Genomic DNA, 23,651 nt, shown 5'->3' with positions numbered 1-23,651 from the left:
TGTTGTAGCCAAACACGATAGAAGCCAAATGATAACGACATTGTCTTGAAGACTATCAGAAGCCATCACCATTATATCATGATAGTTTGATAATGTTGCTGATAAATAAGCCAATCGTGCTCACAACATTAAAACACAGTGTGAACGCCAACAATTGTTAATTTTGACATTTTATTCCATTTATTCCGTAGGCTCGGATGAACATGGGTGCAGGCGAGGTGATCCTGTCATCCTCTCAAGGTCTCCAACCGAACAACCTCCTGGAACACAAAGTTTCTCTCACACTGCAGGATGCGAAGCTCACCATGACAGTTGATGACCTCTTCTCCACCTATGTCCCTATTAGCGATGCTGGGGAGGAACTGAACATTGACCAGGGCATTTGGCTGGGAGGAACCGGAGATCTTGACACTCCCTACCTTAACAACGCCATTCCGCCTTTTCGTGGCTGCATGACAAACGTCAAATTCGAATCCCATGAATTTGACATTCTCGGTACACTCTTTAAACAATGCCATGACACAAAGGAATCTTGCAGCAGCGAGTTTGAGGCAGGTGATGGAGAAGCTACCAGTTTCAGCACTCCTGATTCTTTTGTTTCCTTTCCCACCTGGAGCGGTGCTAGCGGCACACCAAGAGTTTTGGAATTCCTCATGAAGACTACAATTGAAGACGCTCTTCTTGCATTTCACCCCGGGAGAGAGACGGACTTCATCGCAATTGGTGTTGTGAAAGGCTACCTTAAAGGCGTGCTGGACTACGGCAAGGGCATGGAGGTGCTGGAGAACAATGAGGTGCAACTGGATGATGATCAGTGGCATAGAGTTCGGGTCCAAGTTGGTCAGGATTCCTTTGACATTAACATAGACAGCCAGATTGTCTCTCTACCTCTCGACTCTACTCAACAATTGGACTTGGTAGGGAATTTGTATTTAGGAGGAATTCAGGCTAAAATGAAGGATGTCTTTCGTGAGAGTAACTTATTAAATCGTGCGGAGGAGGAGATGACTGCCGAGTCCTTTATTGGATGCTTGGGGGAAATCAAAGTCAATCAGAAGGAAAGAAGCCTGCAGGATGCACTGGTGACCAAAGATGTTCACGTAAAATGTGAAGGAGAGGACTATGACTATTCCAGTTATTACGACATTGACGCGACAACAACATCCCCACCGCCTAGCACCCGGTATGTTGATATTGAAACAACAGAACCACATTGCTACCCAACAGATGACATGCCAGTGATATTCAAGAATGTGACCAGGCTCCTTGATATGACACCGTTGCATGTGCCAGAAGGCGGAGAGGTATTTCTTGACATTGACCACCTGACCCCGACCTTTAACCTCAGTGCTGCGGATATGCGTCAGTCTCAGATCATCTTTTCTCTCAAGACTGACCCATGGTATGGACTGCTTGACATGAATATCAACACAAAACGCATGCAAAAATTCACTCTACTGGATGTCGTAAACCAGAAAATCAAGTACATGCACGACGGACATGAAAAGCATGCAGATCGAATTCACCTGGAAGTGGTTGCAAGCAGTAATGGCTACCTCCCAGAATGTCTTAAAACACCGCATAGTTATGTGTTACCAGTTGAAATCATTCCTGGCAATTACATTCCCCAACTGAGTGGAGGGGAAATCACCATTACAGAGAATGGCAGGACTCGCATGAGCCAGGCTCTTCTCAAAAACGCAGATTCTGATGCCCTCTGCGATAAGTTGTTGGTCACCGTGGCGTCAGAACTTTCCTTAGAAACTGGTTATTTTGAAAAAAGTCAAGAACCGGAACAGAGCATCACAGAGTTTACCTGCAGGGATCTGAAAGACGGGAATATCTATTATGTGCATAAAGGGGGTGAAGCTAATGAAATTACCCTGGAAGTATCAGATGGTCGAGCTGTCAGCCACTCTGCGACTTTCAAGTTGGTTTTGACACAACCACAAATGACTGTTGTTACCAACACTGGCCTTCTCTTGGTTCAAGGCAGCAATGCTTCCATCGGCATTCATAATTTGGCGATCCTCACGCATCCTCGTAACGGAGATGTCATATACAACATCACACACCCACTCATATATGGGGAATTGAAGATCATGACGACGGATGGGTTGTTAAAACCGGTACAAGAGTTCCATCAATCTGATCTGGATCAAAACTACCTAAGGTACTTCAGCACAGATTCCACTGACCAGGAAGAGGACGTTGTTGAACAAATTCAGTTTGACGCACACCTGGGAACGTTCTCCCTCAAGAACAACACATTTTTAGTCAAGATTATGCCTTCCCCAGTGAAAGTCGCTACCCTAGTGCCACTGGAGATGCAGGCTGGTGAAGACCAAACAATCGGGTACGCAGAACTTCAAGCTGAGGTCAAAGGAAAAAACCCAGACCCAGAAAATGTTAGGTACATCCTTGTTAAGCCTCCAACATTGGGTAGTCTACAGTTATTGGACACAGAGTTGAATGAAGGCGATACATTCACCCAAAGAGACGTTTTAGACAATTTTATCAGCTACAGAGTTCTAGTGCGAAGAGTTGTTGACGCTACAGATCAATTCCAGTTCAAAGTCTTGGCAGAGGATCAATACTCCCCTTTATACACATTCCCAATCAGCATCCTTGCTGATTCTGATGCCCCTGTTCTGATCAATGAGATGCTAACTGTCCTACATGGCAGTGAACATGTCATAAACAAGAAACACCTTTGGGTGGAAACAACAGTCTCTTCAGATTTTATGTACCAGGTCAATGAAGAACCAAAGCATGGACGACTCATAAGGGACTCTCCTCCAGGGCAGCCTCGATTCGAGGGAGCAATCCGAGTGTTCAGTAATGAAGACCTTCAACTTGACAGACTTATATACCAGCACGATGGTTCCAAGACAGACAGCGATGAATTCCACTTCACAGTATTTGATCAGGGAGCAGACAGATTTGGTATTCAGGAAACAATACGTGGTGTTTTCAAGATACTTATCTTAAGCAAGAATGAACATGCTCCAGTGCAGGTTGTGGATAAGGTTTTCAACGTGGTCCGCCATGGACAGCGCTTGCTGACAACTGATGATATCAGTTTCAAAGACGATGACTTGGGTTTCAATGATTCTCAGATTGTCTATGCTCGTGAAGGTATCCTTTCTGGCAATATCGTCGTCGCACAGAATCCCTCACAATCCCTTTTCCGTTTCACTCAAGCTGACCTGCGAGATAAAAAGGTCCTTTTTATCCACCAGGGAGCAGACCAGGAACGCTTCCCATTACAAGTATCTGATGGCTTCCACAAGACAACCGCGCTGCTGCAGATTCAAGCCAGCGAACCCTACCTGCGAGTGGCAAACAACACAATCATTGTCATTGACCACGGTAGCACTAAGACCCTTGACACAACACTGCTGAGTGCAGAGTCTAACATGGATATCAGGGATGAGCGTGAGATCACGTTTCAAGTGACATCACCCCCCAGCGATGGCAGGATTATTGTCAGCGGGATTGAGGCGCAAAAATTCACACAGGAAGACCTGAAAAAAGGAGTCGTTTCCTATGAGCACAATTACGAGAGTCTGAGGTCCAAGGATGCCTTTAGCTTCATAGTCGGAGCAAGAGAACATTCGGCGGAGGGGACGTTCCGGATTAAAATATTCAAACAAGGTCACTTCTCAGAGCCTGAGGTGACTACCAATGAAGTCATCATTTCTTATGAGGGCGAGCACACCGTTATCAACTCAGATTTTGTCAAGGTAATTCTTATCCTTGTAAAAATGTTCATGAAAATTATGTTTTGGTTCAACCGTTTCAATGTATTTGCATTTTGTGTTTAAGTCGGGCACCCATGTGACAGAATTATCTTTCTTAGAGGATGTAAAAGGTTATTTGCAGTGATTCGGGCAGCCTTTATCCAACAGCTCACTCCAGCAATGCCTCATCTCTAATCTACATTGCAGCCAGATGAAAGCGGCACTAAATGTGACGGCAGAGTCGCCGCTTTTAATCTAGTTTACGTATTAAATTGGAGTCTATTAGGTGTGGAAAACAGAGCATTGCGTATCCTGTGGGGAGCCTCCTGAAGCCCACAGTAATTAAGTAAAAGAGAGGCCTGCTTGCAGTTCATTTGGAAAGCAGCTAATGGGATTCAAATCATCCGTCAAGTCGAAACACGCTCCCATTTTATGTAATTTGACTTTTAGACTAATGAAGAGTAATTTTGATGGCAAATATTAAAACCCAGTGTACACATTATATATCCACTGTACAGTGTAGGGATGAGCTGAACCGAAAAAAACAGCATGTATTCTTTTTTTCTGCCTTGATAGTTTAGTTTCCAGAGTTAAAGTATTGACTTAGCTTGTGGAAGTGGATCTCATATGTTACCTACAATGCTACAAAATGCAAAGTAGTGATGTGAAATATCGTGAAAGAGAGCCATGACTGCTAAACTGGCTTGTGGCTCCGGGGAGCTGATTAAAAACTTCGTCTAGTCGGATGACCTTAAATCTGTCTGCGAGTGAATGTCTGACATTGTCTACACCCATGTCCCTATTTCTCGCACGTGTTAATGCAGTTGAAAATGTTTTTTTGCCCCCTGAATTACTGACGGGAAAGACGACCCAGCTCGTGTTTGAATACAACAGCCAAGCACATAGTTATTTTGATGAATTAGGTTTGTTCTGGACGAGGAAGACTATTTTCTCGTATTTTGTCAGTTGTTACCACGCTCACTACAGTAGGCTCGATGATAGTGTTCGGTTTTGTGCTTCGATTAGGTGGAGCAAGCTGACATTCTGCCTACAGAAATGGTATTCACCATCAAAGAACCGCCTCGCCTCGGTCATGTGGTCAAGTTGACGAACAGCACAGACGGCACGGACTCGCCAGTCCTCGACTACATCCACTCGTTTACGCAGGAGGACGTTGATCATGGACGCATCCTTTACGTATCCGCATCCATCCAGGTGTGTTTTTATTATTCCCTGTCATTTTTGAGGCTTCAATTCTGTGCAAAACCTGAGTTTTTGTGTCTTTGCAGGGAGTTGACACCTTTACCATGGATGTCAGCAATGGTTTCACCGCAGTGGAGGACCTGCACATCACCGTGAACATTGTGCCCCGAATCATCCCCATTCAATCCCTCAATTTGACCGTGAAGGAGGGTCTCAGCATGGTCATCAACGACAAAGTCATCCAAATCTCGCACCCGTTCTACAAATCCTTCAACATTGAATTCGTCGTGGAGGAGCCGCCAAAGCACGGCGAGATCCGTTTCCAGGATGGAGACGAGCTGACTTATTTTACCTGGGAAGAGGTACAGTATAAAAGTTTCATGATGGAGACGAGCAAGCATTACAATTTGCAACAAGTTAAGAGGCAGCACGGTGGAACAACTCGTTAGATCGTTGGGTCACAGTTCTGAGGACTGGGTTTCAAATACCGGCCTTGCGTGTGCTGAGTTTCCATGTTCTCCCCATGCCTGTGTGGGTTTTCTCCAGGAACTCCGTTTTCCTCCCACATCCCAAAAAGATGCACAAGCTGGAGGTTCTAAATTGCCCCGAGGTGTGATTTTGAGTGCGGCTGTTGTCTGTTTCTAAATGCCCTGTGATTGCCTGGAAACCAGTTGAGGGTGTACCCCACCGACTGCCTGATGATAGCTGGATAGCTTTCGGCACTCCTGCAAGGATCCTGTGAGGATAAGCGGCTTAGATAATGGATGGATGGAGATTAAGAGCCTCTTCCATTTGTCATCCTCTCATTGTGATCGAAATAAGATTGTCCTGATACCCTTCTGGAAATAACATTTCTGCAAAAATATGAGTTGCGGCATTTAGGTAAGCAAACACAGATGGGGCATCTTTATTTATATTATCGAGGTGGCATTTAAAGATAAATTAAAAAAAAAAGACAACTTTGGAGAAATGTAGAGAAACAGCAAGAACTAAGGCAGACAGTGAATCGTACTACTCCCCAGAATATGAACAATGCAGCATGAGACTATTGGAATGCTAAGACTACATTTTATACAGCATAGTCAACTTCAATACTGCGGTTAACGCTTAACATGATAATACTGCATGTATGACTGACTATGTTCGTGCCTCGTGGTATGCAATGACGTTCAAACGGGCTAGGTAACGAATGTTTTAATATACAGGGAGTCCTCGGTCTACGACTGAGATCCGTTCCTACAGTAGCGACTTAACTCGAATTTAGACTTAAGTCGGATTCCGCCATTAAAGTCAGAATTTACATCAAAATACTTTGTATAAAAAAAAAAAAAAAAAATCACTGCATTGAAATAAACATGATGTAGTTAGCATGACTGCTGAGAGGTGGATAGAGAAGAAGGAGAGAATGTGCTTAGCTATTGCGAAGGAACCTGGTCCTCAATCTCGACAAGTATCACAGAACCTAACTTTGTGATCATTGTATCCAACAGGAACGGAACCCTTCACATGCGCTAAAATACGGGCTTTGTCGTTAATAAGTGTCACCACGGTCGACCGACTGAAGCCTTGGTGGTGTTGGTGTTTCACCTTTCTCCAATCTTTTTATGATCTTGACCTTCGTTTCCATGGTAATGGATTTTTTTCTGGCTGCAGAAGCATTGCTAAAAGACACGGCATTCTTCTTTGGGGCGATAATGTCGAAAAAGGAGGGGAAAATATGCGAAGATGCTCCCGGCGCACAAACACGGACAAGCATTAGTCAGACAAAACGGCAGACGGGCGTTGAAAAGTCGAAACATCTTGGGTCGAGACCGTCAGGACTCCCTGTAGTACAAAATTTATGAGCTGAGATAATTAACTCATTCAGTAAAACCCCCTGGAAAGTTAAAAAAAAAACTCCCAACATCACTTTCACGGATCAATACGGAATTCAGGGGGCATTTCTACCATAATAGGACAAAAAAAAAAAAGTCTTATCACAAGGACCCATAACTTCCTGCTTAATTTATTAGCCATTTTGGGAAAATTCCAGGGCAGATACTTTTCCGAACTTCTAACTAATTCACCTAAAACAATCCCCAATCAGGAGCGCGCATCCTAGAGACGTTACATTGCATCACATTCTGAGGCTTTGCAATGAGAATTGTTACAAGGACTCGTTTCTCAGTGCTTGCAAATTTAATTACGCTTTCCTGAGGGAAAAATCAATTTCTATTTAAGGCAGGTCTTGATTTCTCTGTAGTAGACGACACACCAAGTAACTAATTGGGACACAGCCACCGGTAATAAACAGGGATGGCAACTTTCCCGCTGTACCCAAGTTTGTCAGAACATCTCATACATGTCGTTTCATTCATGTATTCTAGAGTTTTTTTGTTGTTTTTTTTTTTATCCATGAAGAGTCACCATCATGGAACATTCGCCGGTTACTAGCGAACACAAGTCGATGTGTTGTGTGTCCAACCACTTTCAGGAAAATATTAAAAACACAAGCAGTTACCGTAGAGAAAAAAAAAAAAAAATCCAAACACTGAATGTGACCACATCGTTGAGCTCGTCAGACGGATATCTTCGGCGCTCCCGCATCCAGCCCGAGCCCGCATCTCCTTGCTTCGCTTGACTTCTGGAAAAACTGACGCTGATTGTTGCGCGCCTGCGGCCAGAATAAACTGGCAGCATGCAACGGAGTTCGCACAAACCGCCCGTGCTTTGGTGCTGCCAGACCGGCCCCTGCATCTCTCTCGAAAAAAATACGAAATCCCCAAACGAAAAACTCTATGGAGGGAGGACCAGCATGAGGATTTATATCATCTACCATAACAGAAAAAGCACATTACGCCGCCTTTCAGCGATGTTTTATGTGTGCAGTGTGTGCACTTCTTATTTTTACTGCCACACTCCCAAATGAACACCACATTGAGGAATAACTGCACTTGGGCCAAACTGTAATTTTTGACCATTTGCCAGAATTCGAATAGTTCCGAGCTCCTCTCTGGGACACTGGCAGATAGATGTGTGTGTGAGAGAGAGAGAGAGAGAGAGAGAGAGAGAGAGGGATCATGTTCTTCACTGAGGTTCACTGAGGTTGTACGGGCCAACAATATCACAGCATGCCTCATATGGACGAACCTCCACAACAAGGCAGAATAAATCACATGAGGCAGCTCCCAGTATGGAATCCGTACCTGCTCGTGTTATTTTTCTTCCCCAATAGACCTTCACTTAAATCTTTGATTCCGTCATGTTTGGATTAAATCCGGAATGCACTGTGAGGACAAAAAGTATTGCGACACCTTAGATGGCTTTCTTTCTTGGAAGACAATGGACAGGATTTTACGGATCGAAATAATTTTCTGTACCCATTGATTGTTTTTTTTTTCTTGTGTTTGTGAGGTCACAAGACAAAGAGATTGGCGTTGATCACAAAGGTGTTTGTTGGCCAAGTTCCTCCACACCAATCCCATCTAAGCATGGTTCATGCTTTGTGGACTGGAAAACAGAAAAGACCCATCTCCCCAAATCTTCCATCCATTTTCTTAGCCCCTTATCCTCACGAGGGTCGCGGGAATGCTGGAGCCTATCCCAGCTGTCAACCGGCAGGAGGCGGGGTACACCCTCAACTGGTTCCCAGCCAATCGCAGGGCACATGGAGACAAACAGTCAGACTCACAATCACACCTAGGGGCAATTTAGAGTGTCCAATTAATGTTGCATGTTTTCGGGATGTGGGAGGAAACGGGAGCGCCCGGAGAAAAACCCACACGGGCACGGGGGAGAATGTGCACACTCCACACAATTCAGGGACGGGATTTGAACCCTGGATGTCAGAACTCTGAGGCCAATGCTTTACTGGCTGAATAAATCCTGTCAATTACATAATTTTATTTGAATACAAAATTTTTTCTCTTACTCGAGTAATCAATGTTATCATTTTTGCTAAATGCACTGCTAACTGGCTAACTTGCAAAGTACAAACATATAATGAAACAAAGAAATTTTGATCGTAGTAAAGGCTTATGTGAGTTTGTGATATTAAATTATACCTGAAAACAAACCCACGGTAAGAACAATTAGCTTTATGATGTTATTAATGCAGACTCATGTAGTTCAATTGTTTTCCTCGCATTTGAAAAGAGTACAAAATGTGTCACCTGCACAAACTACACACAGGCGGATCCGGGATTGAACCCAGGTGCTCAAAACTGTGAGGCCAACACTTTACCGGCTGACACCCTGTCCCGCCCTCCCCAAACCATTTACTATAAAAGTCGGAAGCATCTCGCACATGCAATACCTTTAATTACAACGGAACCCTTTTGAGGATAAACTGCTCAGATAATGAATGGATGCTCAAAAAATTAATTACGATAAATGATGCATCCTCGTACATCTATTTATGGCAATGAGTCATAGTGACAGAACAAATAAAAGATCTATCAGATGGCAAGAAGTACATGCAGCTATTCATGTCTCCTCTTTTTGAGACATTTTTCTTTGTTGGTGTGCTGTGCGATTTTCAATTTTAAAATTTGTGCCGTGGCTCCGTGCAGGTTGGAAATGACTGATTTAGTCCCTGAGGAATTGACACCCCACCGGCAAAACTATCTTGTTCTTCTTTAGTCCGCCAACGTCACAGGCTAAACTTTTCCCGTCCTTCACATGCAAATCTTCTCACTCCATTGAGATGTGTCACTTCAACATGCTTTCTTGCGCCAATTACTTTACCACGTTCATATTTGGACTGCGCTTTGCTGCCATCTTGTGGCATGAAGTGTATTTTCATCAATTAGTTAGGGATAAAATATAAATTAAAAAACACACAAGTACCTGATTTTTTTTTTTCATGGTGACCTGTGACTATATATAATTATCATAAATGTAGTGATAGTGATTGACAGAGAAAGCAGTCAAGTCATAATGAAAAAAAATGATAATTTTTTTTTTTTTTTTGCTTACATGAATGCAGTCTTACAAGCCAGCTTACTTGACTCTCGCGACTGTGCCCCACCCCCCTCCAATAATGACCCGGGTTGTTATTCCAGGAGCAACCAGTCATATGGGATCCATTTGGCACGTTCCGCTCCCTGAAGCGTTTCCTCTCGTCGAAAAACACTTTACCGGCTTTTATCGAGATAAATGCACAACTGTCGTCCGCGGCGAGCGGGCCGACACATCACTGTCTGAAGTGTCAAAATGGCTCCCGTCGAACAGGACTTCAAGGCCGAGTGACAAAGAGAGGCGACTTGTGGCGGTCCCTTCTTTGGCATGCATATAGGAGACGAGAGTCGGCCCGGCTGCAGGTGGCGCTTTGCATGGCGGCTCACTTGACAGCAAATGACTGATTCCTTTGTGTTTGGGTCTCCACCCACTGAGACGACATTACTCGTCCCCTTTGCAGCCAGACATTACCGGCCCATTATTGCTTTCTGCCTCTGTGCAGCACAACAAATAACTGCTGACAGTAAAACTACAGCTTCTCCAAAAACCCACATACAATTCCTCCTCTTCTTTTCCTTTCGGCTTGTCCCGTTAGGGGTTGCCACGGGTGTCATCTTTTTCCATCTAAGCCTATCCCGTCCATCTTCCTCTCCAACACCCACAGTCCTCATGTCCTCCCTCACAACATCCATCAACCTTTTCTTTGATCTTCCTCTCGCTCTCTTCCATGGTAGCTCCATCCCTACCATTCTCCTACCAATTTCCTCACTCTCTCGCCTCTGTCCAAACCATCGAAGTCTGCTCTCTCTAACCTTGTCTGCAAAACATCCAACTTTGGCTGTCCCTCTAATGAGCTCATTTCTAATCCTATCCAACCTGCTCACTCCGAGCGAGAACCTCAACATCTTCATTTCTGCCACCTCCAGTTCTGCTTCCTGTTGTTTCTTCAGTGCCACCGTCTCTAATACATAGATCATGGCGGGCCTCACCACTGTTTAATAAACTTTGCCCTTCGTCCTAGCAGATCTGTCACATAGAACACCAGACACCTTCCACCAACTGTTCCACCCCGCTTGGACCTGTTTCTTCACTTCCTTACCACACTCTCCATTGCTCTGTATTGTTGACCCCAAGTATTTGAAGTCATCCACCCTCACTATCTCTTCATCCTGGAGCTTCACTCTTCCTCCTCCGCCCCTCACATTCACGCACATATATTCTGTTTTACTTCGGCTAATCTTCATTCCTCTCCTTTCCAGTGCGTGCCTCCATCTTTCTAATTCTTCCTCCGCCTGCTCCCTGCTTTCACTGCAGATCACAATAACACCTGCGAACATCATAGTCAAAGGCTTTGTCCATATTCCACATTCACTTCCTTCCAACAATAAAACAAATCTAACAATTTTATTTCAAGATCAATCCCTTCTTATCATATTAACATTAAATAAAAATTCAACTCGTAAAACCATCAACATGGGGAGAACATCCTAACTCCACATAGAAAGTCCAGAGCCCTTTCAAACTAAATCTCAGAACTGTGAGGCACATATTTACCACTAGCTCACCGTGCTGCCCAAGTTTAGACAATCCATCCATCCATTTTCTCTGTCGCTTATCCTCACAAGGGTCACGGGGAGTACTGGAGCCTATCACAGCTGTCAAAGGGCAGGAGGCGGGGTACACCCTGAACCGGTTGCCAGCCAATCGCAGGGCACATAGTGACAAACAGCTGCATTCACAATCACACCTTGGGGCAATTTACAGTTTCCAGTTAATGTTGCGTGTTTTTGGAATGTTGGAAGAAACTGGAGTACCTGGAGAAAACCCACACAGGCACGGGGAGAACATGCAAACTCCATACAGGCGGAGCCGGGATTGAACCCGGGGTCCTCAGAACTGTGAGGCCAAGGCTTTACCAGCTGACCCACTGTGCCGCCGAGTTTAGAAAATATTAGTTTGAAATGACTCGGGAATGGAATCAATGTCGAATCGTCGTGCAGCTGTCAGTGCTTTCGCTCGCCTGCCGTGTGAAATGTGACAAAATCCCAATCTTTCCTGTCCCCTGCAGGTCAAACTCGGACACATTTACTACGTGCATGACAGCAGCGAGAGCACCGAGGACAGCTTCACTATCTCCGCCTCGGCTTATGAGATCAACCGACGCAGCCTTCCCGTCACCGTCGCCGTGACTGTCTGGCCCGTCAATGATGAGCCGCCGAAACTGATGCGCAACACCGGGCTGGAGGTAATGTTCTGGAAAGTTCCTGCCGATGTCACTTAGAGCTTCCCTCATCCTCCACATAGTCACTGCTGAAATGTCGCCAGAGGGAAAACCTTTATGGGCTGAACTTGTATTTCCCCCCCACTCCGGTGAACAATTAGAGTGGGAGGAATGCTCCAATATTTGAAGCGTACAAATATAATGAAACTCGAAGTCGGTATCAGGTGTAATACGGTGAAACTTGACCTCCAGAATCGGGCAAAATTGGAAGAGAATTTCCTCATCGACAAAGAAAAAAATAAAGCATCTTCAATAATCATTCGGAATCAATGTAAAAATAATAAATGTAGAGCAATTTAGTTATTGTATTGCTTTTGCTCTTGTCGGGAAGTGCCCATGACTGCAAAGAAAAAAGATACAGATTTTTTTTTTTTTTTTCCCAAAAAAAATAGGAGTCAGAATAGTATTAGCAGTAGAAATTTCGAAAAGTAGAAAAGGAAATAAAAAGCCTTTTTTTTTGGGTCATTGTATGATGCAAATACAACAAAATTGGGGTATAACTCCAAGCTTGTGTTAATAAAACATACTCGAATACAATACACAAATGACATTCACAGACATTTAGCATCACATACAGCTTGCAGTAGTACTTTTTTAGCGGTTCAAGATAATAAAAAATGAGGATTCTACAAACTTAAGCAAGTCCAAGATCACTAAAATAAAATCACAATAGACTCAGAGGTAAACGTCTTCACATTCAAATGGAAAGTCAGACTAAACGCAAAGCCCAACGAAATAAAGTCCAGTTGACATTACAAAACCTCCAAAAGATGTGGGGAAATGTGTTAGAATCCAATGAAACCAAAATTGATCTTACTGGCCATAAATCCAAAAAGTGTATTTGGCACAAACAGAACACTGCTCTGAACCAAAAGAACACCGACCCTACAGTGCATTATAATAGCAGCATCATGATTTGGGATATTTTTTTTTTCCCATTTGGAAATGGGACCTCAGGTAGAAGGAATTATGAATATTCCAAAACATCATTCGGTTAGCCCGAAATCTTCAGGCTTCTCCTAAAACCAAAACAAATGAACAAATATCGGGAAAAGCCAATTACAACATCTGAAATTGATCTTGAGGTTAATCAAAAGCATTCAAGCACAAATATATTCAAAAATAAACTGACACATACAAGTTAAAGGTAACAGTGGTAGAAACGGTTTTGTAATGATTTATCTTGATCTCATTTTTAAGTCACAAAACCCTGAAGGGTGTGTAGACTTTTTCCATATAGCCACTTTACAACAAAATTAGTGGTTATACAGCTCTCTCTCTTTTCCAACAGCAGCCGATTTATGAGGCCAACTAGTCGCGCCTGTTTGTTGCCCAATTGTGAATTCCTTCAGGGATTGTTTTATTTATTTTACATATTTTTTTCCTCACAAATATATCAGGAAGTAATGAGTCAAAGGCTGGCTATTGACCTCAGTCCAACTTTGCATAAGTCCCTCTAGTGTTGGGGAAAGTCATGTGTAAACCGCTCCCACAACTGGAAAGCAAGCGTGTCATCCGGCTCGTTCCGTTCCTCCTCCTGCGGTTCCACGTCTCCCCGGCAACCCGCATTTAGGGAAAAACCGCCAAAGCGTCCGCCATGGGACGACGAGGCCGCCAAACGTCCGGCGGTGGCACGTTGTTGCGGCGGTAACGTGATAGCGCGGCGAATGGCGCTCGGGCCGATTTGACCGCACCCTGTGACCTGCGAGGTCGGAGGTCACACAATGTGGACTGATTTCGGTTCAGCTCAGGAAATGTTCCAGTTCACCGTTGAGCCCTTTTGACCAAGTCTGATGTCGTCCATTAGCGGTTTCACCAGGTGTGGTCAACCGACAGCACTTGGGCCATATAATGAAGTCCGTGAGTGGATTAGACGCGGCATCCCACGCGATTCTGAGTACAATTAAAACCTTAAAAGGATGCTTTCGGGGGAAGAAAAATACATTTTTCTATTGTTATCAATCTACAAGCGCTACAATTTTTCCTTACTGGATTAATTTAAGCATTAGTATGACTCAACCATTCCTATTTCACACAATAATTTCTAAAATTAGCCTCAGGGTATATAAAAATAACCATGCTTCCATATTCTTAGCCGCTTATCCTCACAAGGGTCCCGGGGAGTGCTGGAGCCAATCCCAGCCGTCAACGGGCAGGGGGTGGGGTACACCCTGAACTGGTCGCCAGCCAATCGCAGGGCACATAGAGACAAACAGCCGGATTCACAATCACACCAAGGGGCAATTTAGAGTGTCCAATTCATGTTGCATGTTTTTGGGGATGGGTGAGGAAACCGGAGTGTCCGGAGAAAACCCACGCGGGCACGGGGAGAACATGCAAACTCCACACAGGCGGGGCCGGGATTGAACCCGGGACTTCGGAACTCTGAGGCCAGCAATGCTTTACCAGCTCATCCACCGTGGCCATATAAAAACATGAATTTGATGTTTATGAATTTGAAATAAAAACATGAAATAAATGTAACTCTTTTAAAAACCTCTAAAGAAAATGTACATATGCCCAAATAAATTCATAAATGCAAAAATGAACAACATCAATTGACAGTCATTGTTTCACTACAGAATCATACCACAAGGTTTTGTTTTGTTTTTAAATCTAGTCTGATAAATTATCCAAAGTGAATTAAATCGTAGTGACAGCCGTATGGACTGAATTACACGCAAGTACTGTGCGTCATCAGAACCAGAAACAGCTTTATTGCCCAAGTACTGGTATGTAAACAACACAAGGAGTTTGCGTCCGGTAGTGGGAGCCGCCCCAGTACAACATCCATGTGGGTTGTTTTCACGCGACCTCACCCGTTGTGCTGCCTCGAACGGCGGCCATTTTCTATCCCTGAGCTCCGTTACTCATACATACGCAAGGTGGACGACATTATGTTTCTAACTGCATTTATTGAAGACCCCACCGACAGCACATCAACCCCAGACGGACTATTAGGCTACCTGGCATACACGCATCATGGGACTCAGGATTGCGTCACAAAGGCGCAGTATCGTGCCCCTAGATCTTTTACTCTATGTGGCAGAAATCACGAAGGAGGAGCACTTACCTGTATGCTAACACGGAAAACGAAAGGCGGTGGAATTTATTTTTTTTTTTTTTATATCGAGGCAAACTCAAAAAGTAAAACCTCTATATTAGTTCACCACAAGCAAAGTGAAATTTTTATTATTTGTTTCAAATTTGATGACAATGGCAGAAAGACAAAAGAATAAACAAATCCAGTATTTAACAAAGAAAATTCTCGAATCTTTCAAGTGATTAACCAAAAAATGGTCTTAACTGTAATGTTGGCCTTCTGAAACTAGTATCGATTAAGCTTGTTAGCTTAGCTCGCCGACACATCAACACGATGGATGTTGAGACCGGGCAGCGGTATGGCATCGTCGGGCAATCGTCCACAAAGCCAAGTCTCCGTGAAGCGCAGAGCCGCAGAACGTCCAAAGTCTTTCGTCGGAAGCGTTAGACGCTTACACCCAGACATGTGTACCGGATCGCGAGGTTTTGAAGAGCTAGCGACTAGCAACTCGGGAAAAAGTCACAAGGATGAGAATGACCAATTTGGAAAAACACTGAAAATGTCCGTCAATTGCCCTCGCTCGATCTTCATCCTTTTTTTCTAACACTTTCGCCATCGTACAACTTTAAACACACCGTCGCTCAGTTCGCGCTATCACTTGGCTAACTAACGAGTTACACTGCGATTTCTGAGAACCGAGAACACATGTACATGGCAATGGTGAAACTCCATTAACCACTAGCACGATTGGATCGTTATACTGTATAACTCTGTTGTCCAATTGAGTTTTAATGTTTATGTCGCAAAATGCAAATATTGACACTACCGAGCAAGTTACAACGGCATATGATAGTCGTGCTTGTGCTAGCACTAAGCTGAACTTGCAGCTCGGAGCCCGCCACCGAGAGCCAGGCGCACGATAAAAAAAAAAGTCGGAAATCCGCCGATCGGCGGAAAATTCTCATCCCCGAAGTCAGAAGAAGGCTCTCTGATGGTTAGCAAGTCCTCTCTTGTGTACTTGAGTCCCGAGACACAAAAACACAAACAATAACGAGAGCATTCCGGAGACTTCCACACTGGGTACGCGTTCGGTAGAGAGGTTAAATGGCGGCGCACAGCGGTGTGTGGGTAATTCAGCAAAAAATGTGACGTCAGTGAAAGCAACCCACTGAGTACGAAAGACAATAGCTAGTCAATTGACAGGGAACTTTTTTTTTGGGGGGGGGAATATGAGAGTATGAGGAAATTACACAAAAACTATATTGTGTATATGTGAATACCATTTTTTTTTTTTTTTTAAAGCCCTGGGGTGTTGTTTTGCATCCAATTTCCTTCCACAAACAAGCAACGAAAACAATGATTCCCAAGCCCGTCAGAGAGCAATTGAGGAAACACGGTGAACGGCTTGAACGATGATTTTAGTCATCTTTTTCCTGGTATAGAACATTTCTCGAGAATTTCTAAAGAACTTTAGAACCAAAGTCCTATAGAAATTCTATTGTTCTGCAGAAATTCGATAGAAAATCACAGCCAAGGTTCTATAGAACAAGTTGCTCTGTACAAATTGTATAGAGTTCTATACGTTTCTATAGAATTTCTATAGAACATTTTTAGCAGGGTTTTACAATAGTCAAGGGTCAGTCAGTAAAAAGTTGTTGTGAAGTAAATTGTTTCAATGGGAAATGGAACGCCAATCGATATTTACATTTAAACTGTGAGTCGATTCAAAAGTACAAGTAGTGGAAACTCGGATATCGTCAACATGATTGATCATTGAGGGTCTGATCCATTGATTTATTGCACAAACGTGTTCTTTTAGTGCGGAAAATGAAATGAATGAATGAATGAATGAATGAATGAATGAATGAATGAATGAATGAATGAAAATGAGGTAATGTTACCTTGCAAGCTAACTGCATATTTTGTTAAATTATTCAATGACAACCCAAAATAACTGATACATACCTGTGACAAAAGGCCTTTTGAGGTTTGATTCCCAGTCTGTCCATTTTAGAAGTGGCGACGCGTGACCTTCGCTGTACACCTATTTAAGACAAACTCAATTAATCTACCTCATCCACACAAGTTCGGCCAGATTCATTTATATTTTTGTGTGAAGTAAATTCTTTGAAAAAAATCGTTTTGGGCTTATCTGGCAGCACAAGCTCAAACAGAATAGGTTTTTGTCAGCTGTAGTTAATCATTTTGTGCCACATGGAAGTACCCCAGTGCCTGTTGCTTGGGGGGGGGGGATTATGAAATTGTTCATATTTGACAACTTCAGAATTCACAAATGTTTTTGGCTAGTTTAGCAGGCAACATTATATAGCTGCCCTTATTCTGCTGCTCATGTTCGAGCTTATCGACTTGTTACTTGGTGTCATTGGTGGGGCACAAAAAGACCAATTTACGCGACATAAATAAAAATAAACTCTATCGATCAACACAAAGAGGTGAAGCGGTTATTTGAAGGACTCGCTTTTTTTTTTTTTTTTTTTTTTTTTTTTAAATATAACAGGGTAGAAAACTCCCAGCTCACCACTTCCTCGTTCCCGTCGTGGTCAGGTCACCTCTTCAAGTTTCTTTTCATTTATTTTCTCGCTGTTCGAACAAAGTGTGTCCAGTCCAGATTCAGAAAATTAAGTTTCATAACGTGGCGACCTCCAAGACTGAAAGCAGCCCTCAATCATGTTCATTTTTTTTTTTTTCCAAATATTGAAACGCGTGCTGCATTAACATGACCGTCTGTGGGACGAAATGTCATCCATTTCGTGTCAGCCTATTGGTTTTATGTCGTCATTCCGTTTACGATCAAGAAGTATCGATCCGTTTATTTGTAAAAGCGCAGCCGTCCTGTCTGATGAGCGCAATTATTGATCAGAGAGCGGATCGATGTTGCCACCTGTCGCCGCTTTTGGTGATTGCAAGGTGACGTCATGATTACGCGCCTCAATTCGAATTCGTCTGTGTTAAATAGAAACAAAAAACTGATAAAAAAATAATAATTTAAATAAAATTACATTTGTAAATAAATAAAATTAAATGTGTGCGTGTGAGTGTGCATGACCTTATTTCCTCGACGGATATTTTTAGAAAAATAAAAATACAGTACAACTTTTGTTCTTGCTTATTCTGTTTTTGTATTTATTTTCTTTTTATGTTTAGTATTACTTTAAATTTATTTGCACGTGTTTATATGTATTGATTTATAGGGATAATAATAATCATCATCATGATAACTACATCCATCCATCCATTTTCTGAGCAGCTTATCCTAGTTGGAGTATTAATATTATGTTTTGTATAAAAACACTTTTTAAAGGAATAAAATACCCCAAAATACATTCGGTTAATAAATACTAAATATTACTTCCATTGAGTAAAATTGGATTTTCCTGTATACTCACAAAACGTTCTACAAATATTTTAAATGTTTTTCAAACTTTAATATAAAGTAAAAACAGAAATATTGGTTTTATTATTACTGATGTTACTTTAAATTTATTTGCATATGTATTGTTTTATAGGCATAATAATAATCATAACTACATTCATCCATCCATTTTCTGTGCAGCTTATTTTGTACAATGTACAATGTTTTGTATCTAAACACTTTTTAAAGGAATGAAATACCACAAAATACATTCGGTAAACAAATACTAAAAACTATTATTTCCATTGAGTAAAACATGACTTTCTTATATACTCACAAAACGTTTTACAAATATTTGAAATGTTTTTCAAACTTTAATATACAGTAAAAACATTCAGCCAAAATAGTAAGTAAATAATTTTTTTATTACCCATGTTAATAATATTAATATTTTTAAAACATCAAATAAATGGTTTCATTATCATCTGTATTTGAAGTTATAAATGAAATTATTTTTATATCTATCATACAAATAATTTCATATCTATCAGATAGATAGATAGATAGATAGATAGATAGATAGATAGATAGATAGATAGATAGATAGATAGATAGATAGATAGATAGATAGATAGATAGATAGATAGATAGATAGAATCTTACATATTTCGACACTTGAGTTATTTTCAAGGCTTTGTTTTCCATCTCTGAGAACCTTCCGCACATTTCATCCGAGTCTTCTCCCGGGGTCTCCCGCCAGGTCCTCGCCGGCGAGGAGGCCGACATCACGTCCAGCATGCTGAAAACCGAGGACGCCGACAGCCCCGCCGAAGAAGTGCATTACAGCGTGGAGTCGCCGACCAACGGCAGGGTGGCGTTCAAAGACTTCCCCGACGAGGCCGCTTTCAATTTCACGCAGGCCCAAATTGACAATGGGGAGGTCATCTTCATTCACGAGGGTGAGGACACCGTCAGGTCCGATTGTTACGTATGGCTCGCTCCAGAATTGAAGAACATTGTCCGTGCCGCTGCACCCGTGAAATCTGAAATAATCCTTGCAGTAAATACAGAAACGTCCTCTTGTTGGGTAAATGATAGCTGATGTAATGTAAACGGTAGTTTCACTTGGTATGCGATTGATGTCTTCCCTTGTAATTGTTACATTTATTATTTATCACTTACTATATAGTACTGTTTTTAAAACCTTATTACATTCGCGAATCTGCACAGTCGAGCACGGAAAATCCATCCATTTTCTTTGCTGCTTATCCACACGAGGGTGGTGGGGAGTGCTGGAGCCAAACCCAGCTGTCAACGGGCAGGAGGGAGGGTACACCCTGAATTGGTTCCCAGCCAATCGCAGGGCAAATACAGACAAACAGCGGCACTCACAATCACACCTAGGGTCAATTTACAGTGTCCAATTAATGTTGCATGTTTTTGGGATGTGTGAGGAAACCGGAGCGCCCAGAGTAAACCCACACAGGTACGGGGAGAACATGCAAACTCCACACAGGCGGGTCCAGGATCGAACCCGGGACCTCAGAACTGTGAGGCCAACGCTTTTACCAGCTGATCCACCGTGCCGCCTAGGGGCAATTTAGAGTGTCCAATTAATGTTGCATGTTTTTGGAATGTGGGAGGAAACCCACGGAGGCACGGGGAGAACATGCAAACTCCACACAGGCAGGTCGGGGATCGAACCCGGGACCTCAGAACTTTGAGGCCAACGCTAATTTACCAGCTGACTCACCGTGCCGCCGCACGAAAAATCTCACACGTAAAATTCGTGACGAGTAGAAATACATGGATATTGAAAGACATCGCTTATTTTTGGGGTATCAATATTCCCTCTAATCTGCGCCACTGCGCAATTGCGCACTTGTCGCACACTCTCAGTGCACATGAAAACCGATCCAGCGCAGTGAACCACAACCTGATGTCTTTATGCGATTTTTTTTCTATACGGAAGCACACGGTCTCTAAAAAACGAGGTGCTGCTAAGCCTACTTCTACTTCCTAGTTTACCTGACACCCCCCCCCCCTTCCGCTCTTAAAGGGGTACACTCATAATTACAAACAGAACACACACCCGCAACTTTATATCTGCGGGCATGACCGGTGGACCACACCTGTACATTTTTCATATGAGTGACAAGTGAGGACAATGAATCCAACAAGTGTGTGAAGTCAACTCTTGCACGTGTCTTTAGGTGAGGAGTCTGGCGGTTTCAGTTTCACGGTGACAGACGGCGAACACACGTCTCCCCTCTACAGATTTGTGGTCACGGCCAGGCCCCTCACCATCACCATGGTAACGCAAGAGGAGCTCATGGTGTTTCCAGGTGAGACATCCACATTCACATCTTGTACTGTACTCCACGTTCGCTTGTTTGTTTTCCTTTATCATGGTAAATATTTTTAGAATTGTGGTTTAATTGTGTTTTATTTTCAAGTGTATTGTTCTGATATATTCAAATAGTTTCACTGTGGTGTCTAATCAAAAATCATTATTGTATCTATTATAATATACATTAAGATGCAATTAACACTTTTATTATTATTAGCTTTATCGACAAAATGTGATTTCATAGTCCTCTGTTGAGCATTTTATTGCCTAATAAGCACCTCACTTAAATATAAAATCATATAAAATATAAACTGACCTGACTCTGGAGACTACTAAACTGCACCGTGTACAAGTTAATTTTACGCTGATTAATGAACCCTCGGGTGCGTTTGCGTGGGGGTCCCGCAGGAACGAGGCAGCCCATCACGAGCGCCAATCTGGGCGCTGTCACAAACGAAGACGGAAACGAGATCAGCTACTCGCTGGTCCAGCCCCCTCGTTTGGGACGACTGATCCTGGCCAACGACAAAAACCAAATGGAGGAAATCAGTCGGTTCTCCCAGACCCAGGTGAGCACCTCGCGAGTGCTTCTGTCGAAATACCCCAAGGGTCAAAAGGTTAGAGCTCAATTTACACAACCTGTCTTTGGTGACGTTAGACTGTTGAGCGGGCTTGGCCAATGGGAAGTTTGATTTTCATTACCATGACGACCAGGGCTGAGCCGGATCGTTGTGACTCGCGTGGTTTCTACGTGAGAAAGCAAAGCTGAAAGTGTGAGTGAAACGTGAGCGGCTGTCAAAACAATAAAAGTATTTTTCCTCAAGGACGTCACACTTAAAAGGCTACGCTGCGTGTATGTGGCGCGTGATCACGTCACCAGTCGCAAATAGCCTCCGCCACCTCATCGATGAGCGCCGCTGATCAGGAGCTAACAGTGTTACAATCGTACTAACCTGTGTTCAACAAAATTAAATATTTTTTGGTGCAACTTTTTTTTTTTCAGAAAAAAAGAGCACTACATACGAATAGACAGTATGAAAATTTACATTAAGAATAAAGCAGAATAAAATGCGGTGTGGTGGCTCAACTGGAAAGCGTTGGCCTCACAGTTCGCACTCCGGTTTCCTCCCACACCCCAAAAACATGCAAAAAATTAATTGGACTCTCTAAATTGCTCCTCAGTGTGATTGTGAGTGCGACTAGTTGTCTCTCTGTGCCCTGCGATTGGCTGGCAACCAGTTTAGGATGTACCCCGCCTCTTGCCCGTTGACAGCTGGGATAGGCTCCAGCACTCCCCATGACTCTCGTGAGGATAAGCGGCTCAGAAAATGGATGGATGTATAGATGGATGGAGTGGTCACATAAGTCACTTATGTACTATCTGCAGTCTAGCCGAAGAGCATCGATCTAGTTTTGCCCCAGGCTGTCACTATATATTGCCAGCATATGCTCCAGCACTCCCCACGACCTTTGCGAGGATAAGCAGCTAAGAAAATGGATGGATGGATGGATGGATAAAACAGAATATAAATAAATATTTTTCCCAGTTCCTACATTTTTGATAAAACCTGACTAGATTAAGTAATTGGTAAATGGAGTGTCCTCAATAATTGTTTCCTCTCAGCACCAGCAGATGGCGTCAATGTGCAAAGTCAATCTCTTGAACCGCCTTCACTCACTCAAAGACGCGGTGCTCTTGTTGCATCCCAAATGTGTCACGAGGTTGTCATACATTTATCGTATATTTATGTCGCAAAATACAAAATGAAGACAAGTAAGTGCACATCCTCACTGATGAAATGCTAGAAAACGTGTCTGGGTGTGGCTCCCAAGAGCTCCTCGGTGGGACTTGATATGGCTTCTATCATTCTATCTAGATACGTAGTGTAAATTCATCAACTCTTCGACACCCTGCAGTCCATTAATTGATGGACACAAAGTGATCACTTCCAGAGAGGAAAGGAAAGTAAAAAGAACACAAACGGGAAGTTTTGAGTTTTGAATTATTTGAGTTCTCCGGTCTGTTGAAGTTTGTGCACGTGATATTTTACTTGAACGTGTTTGTGTAAGAAAGAGTTGAGTTCGGGACACGCTGACCTCAGAAAAATAAACACAATCCGCCACATTCCGATGTTCAATCTCGAGAGGCGGCTCGCCAATTTCCCTCTGGCTCTTTTTAACTTCCAGAGGGAAGAAGACGTCGGCTGAAAGATGTCAGCTGAGCCCGCCAAAATTGTAAAAATAATGAGCTGTGCTTGCAGATAGGCCTTCGAGAACATCATTAACGGGAAACCTTTTTTAAAACTTACTGTCCTACTCTACGTCCTAAACTCTTGTCTCTCCTGGTCCTCAGCTGGAGTCTGGAGCGGTCTTCTATGAGCACCAGATGCCCGAGGAGCCCTTCTGGGTCGTGAGGGACTCCGTGGAGCTGATTCTGTCCTCCCAGCCTGCCCCGGATGTCCGTCACGTGCTACCCATCACCGTCTCCTACTATGCAACGCACAGCAACATTTCCTCACAGCTGTGGAGGAACAAAGGTGAATGTCTGTTTTCGTCCTGTTGTCATGCCAAAAGATATCCAAAACCAAAGACTGTACTACTCTTCCACATGTGAGATTCCCTTCTTTTCGCAACTGGGCATTTCGCAGAAAATTTTCCTTCTTCGGGTTTCTGACTGGCTATAATGGCCTTTACCGTCAGGCGTTAGAAGAACCCCGGTT

The 23,651-nt window shown here is 43.1% G+C and overlaps 1 protein-coding gene and 1 long non-coding RNA gene across 6 annotated transcripts in view; one reads left to right on the top strand and one right to left on the bottom strand.

Moving 5' to 3' along the window:
- LOC133501893 (uncharacterized) overlaps positions 1–18,135 on the bottom strand; it is a 207,149-nt gene extending 189,014 nt beyond the window's left edge. For all 5 annotated transcript variants that reach the window (XR_009795308.1, XR_009795311.1, XR_009795310.1 and 2 more), the window contains exons 1-2: positions 17,748–18,135; positions 17,174–17,252 (exon numbers count right to left, since the gene is read on the bottom strand). This is a non-coding gene — a long non-coding RNA (uncharacterized LOC133501893). The remainder of the gene's footprint in view (positions 1–17,173; positions 17,253–17,747) is intronic.
- The window catches only part of cspg4 (chondroitin sulfate proteoglycan 4), a 78,590-nt gene that overhangs the window by 48,935 nt on the left and 6,004 nt on the right, over positions 1–23,651 (top strand). The window contains exons 3-10 of the mRNA XM_061822042.1: positions 192–3,746; positions 4,770–4,958; positions 5,033–5,308; positions 11,953–12,129; positions 19,342–19,540; positions 20,795–20,926; positions 21,340–21,500; positions 23,285–23,468. Coding sequence (XP_061678026.1) covers positions 192–3,746; positions 4,770–4,958; positions 5,033–5,308; positions 11,953–12,129; positions 19,342–19,540; positions 20,795–20,926; positions 21,340–21,500; positions 23,285–23,468 — 4,873 coding nt within the window. The remainder of the gene's footprint in view (positions 1–191; positions 3,747–4,769; positions 4,959–5,032; positions 5,309–11,952; positions 12,130–19,341; positions 19,541–20,794; positions 20,927–21,339; positions 21,501–23,284; positions 23,469–23,651) is intronic.

Source organism: Syngnathoides biaculeatus, chromosome 6 (assembly GCF_019802595.1).
Source record: "Syngnathoides biaculeatus isolate LvHL_M chromosome 6, ASM1980259v1, whole genome shotgun sequence".
NCBI classification, from domain to species: domain Eukaryota; kingdom Metazoa; phylum Chordata; class Actinopteri; order Syngnathiformes; family Syngnathidae; genus Syngnathoides; species Syngnathoides biaculeatus.
Note: the sequence above shows the minus strand (reverse complement) of the source record. Positions and strands in the feature narration are given on the sequence as shown.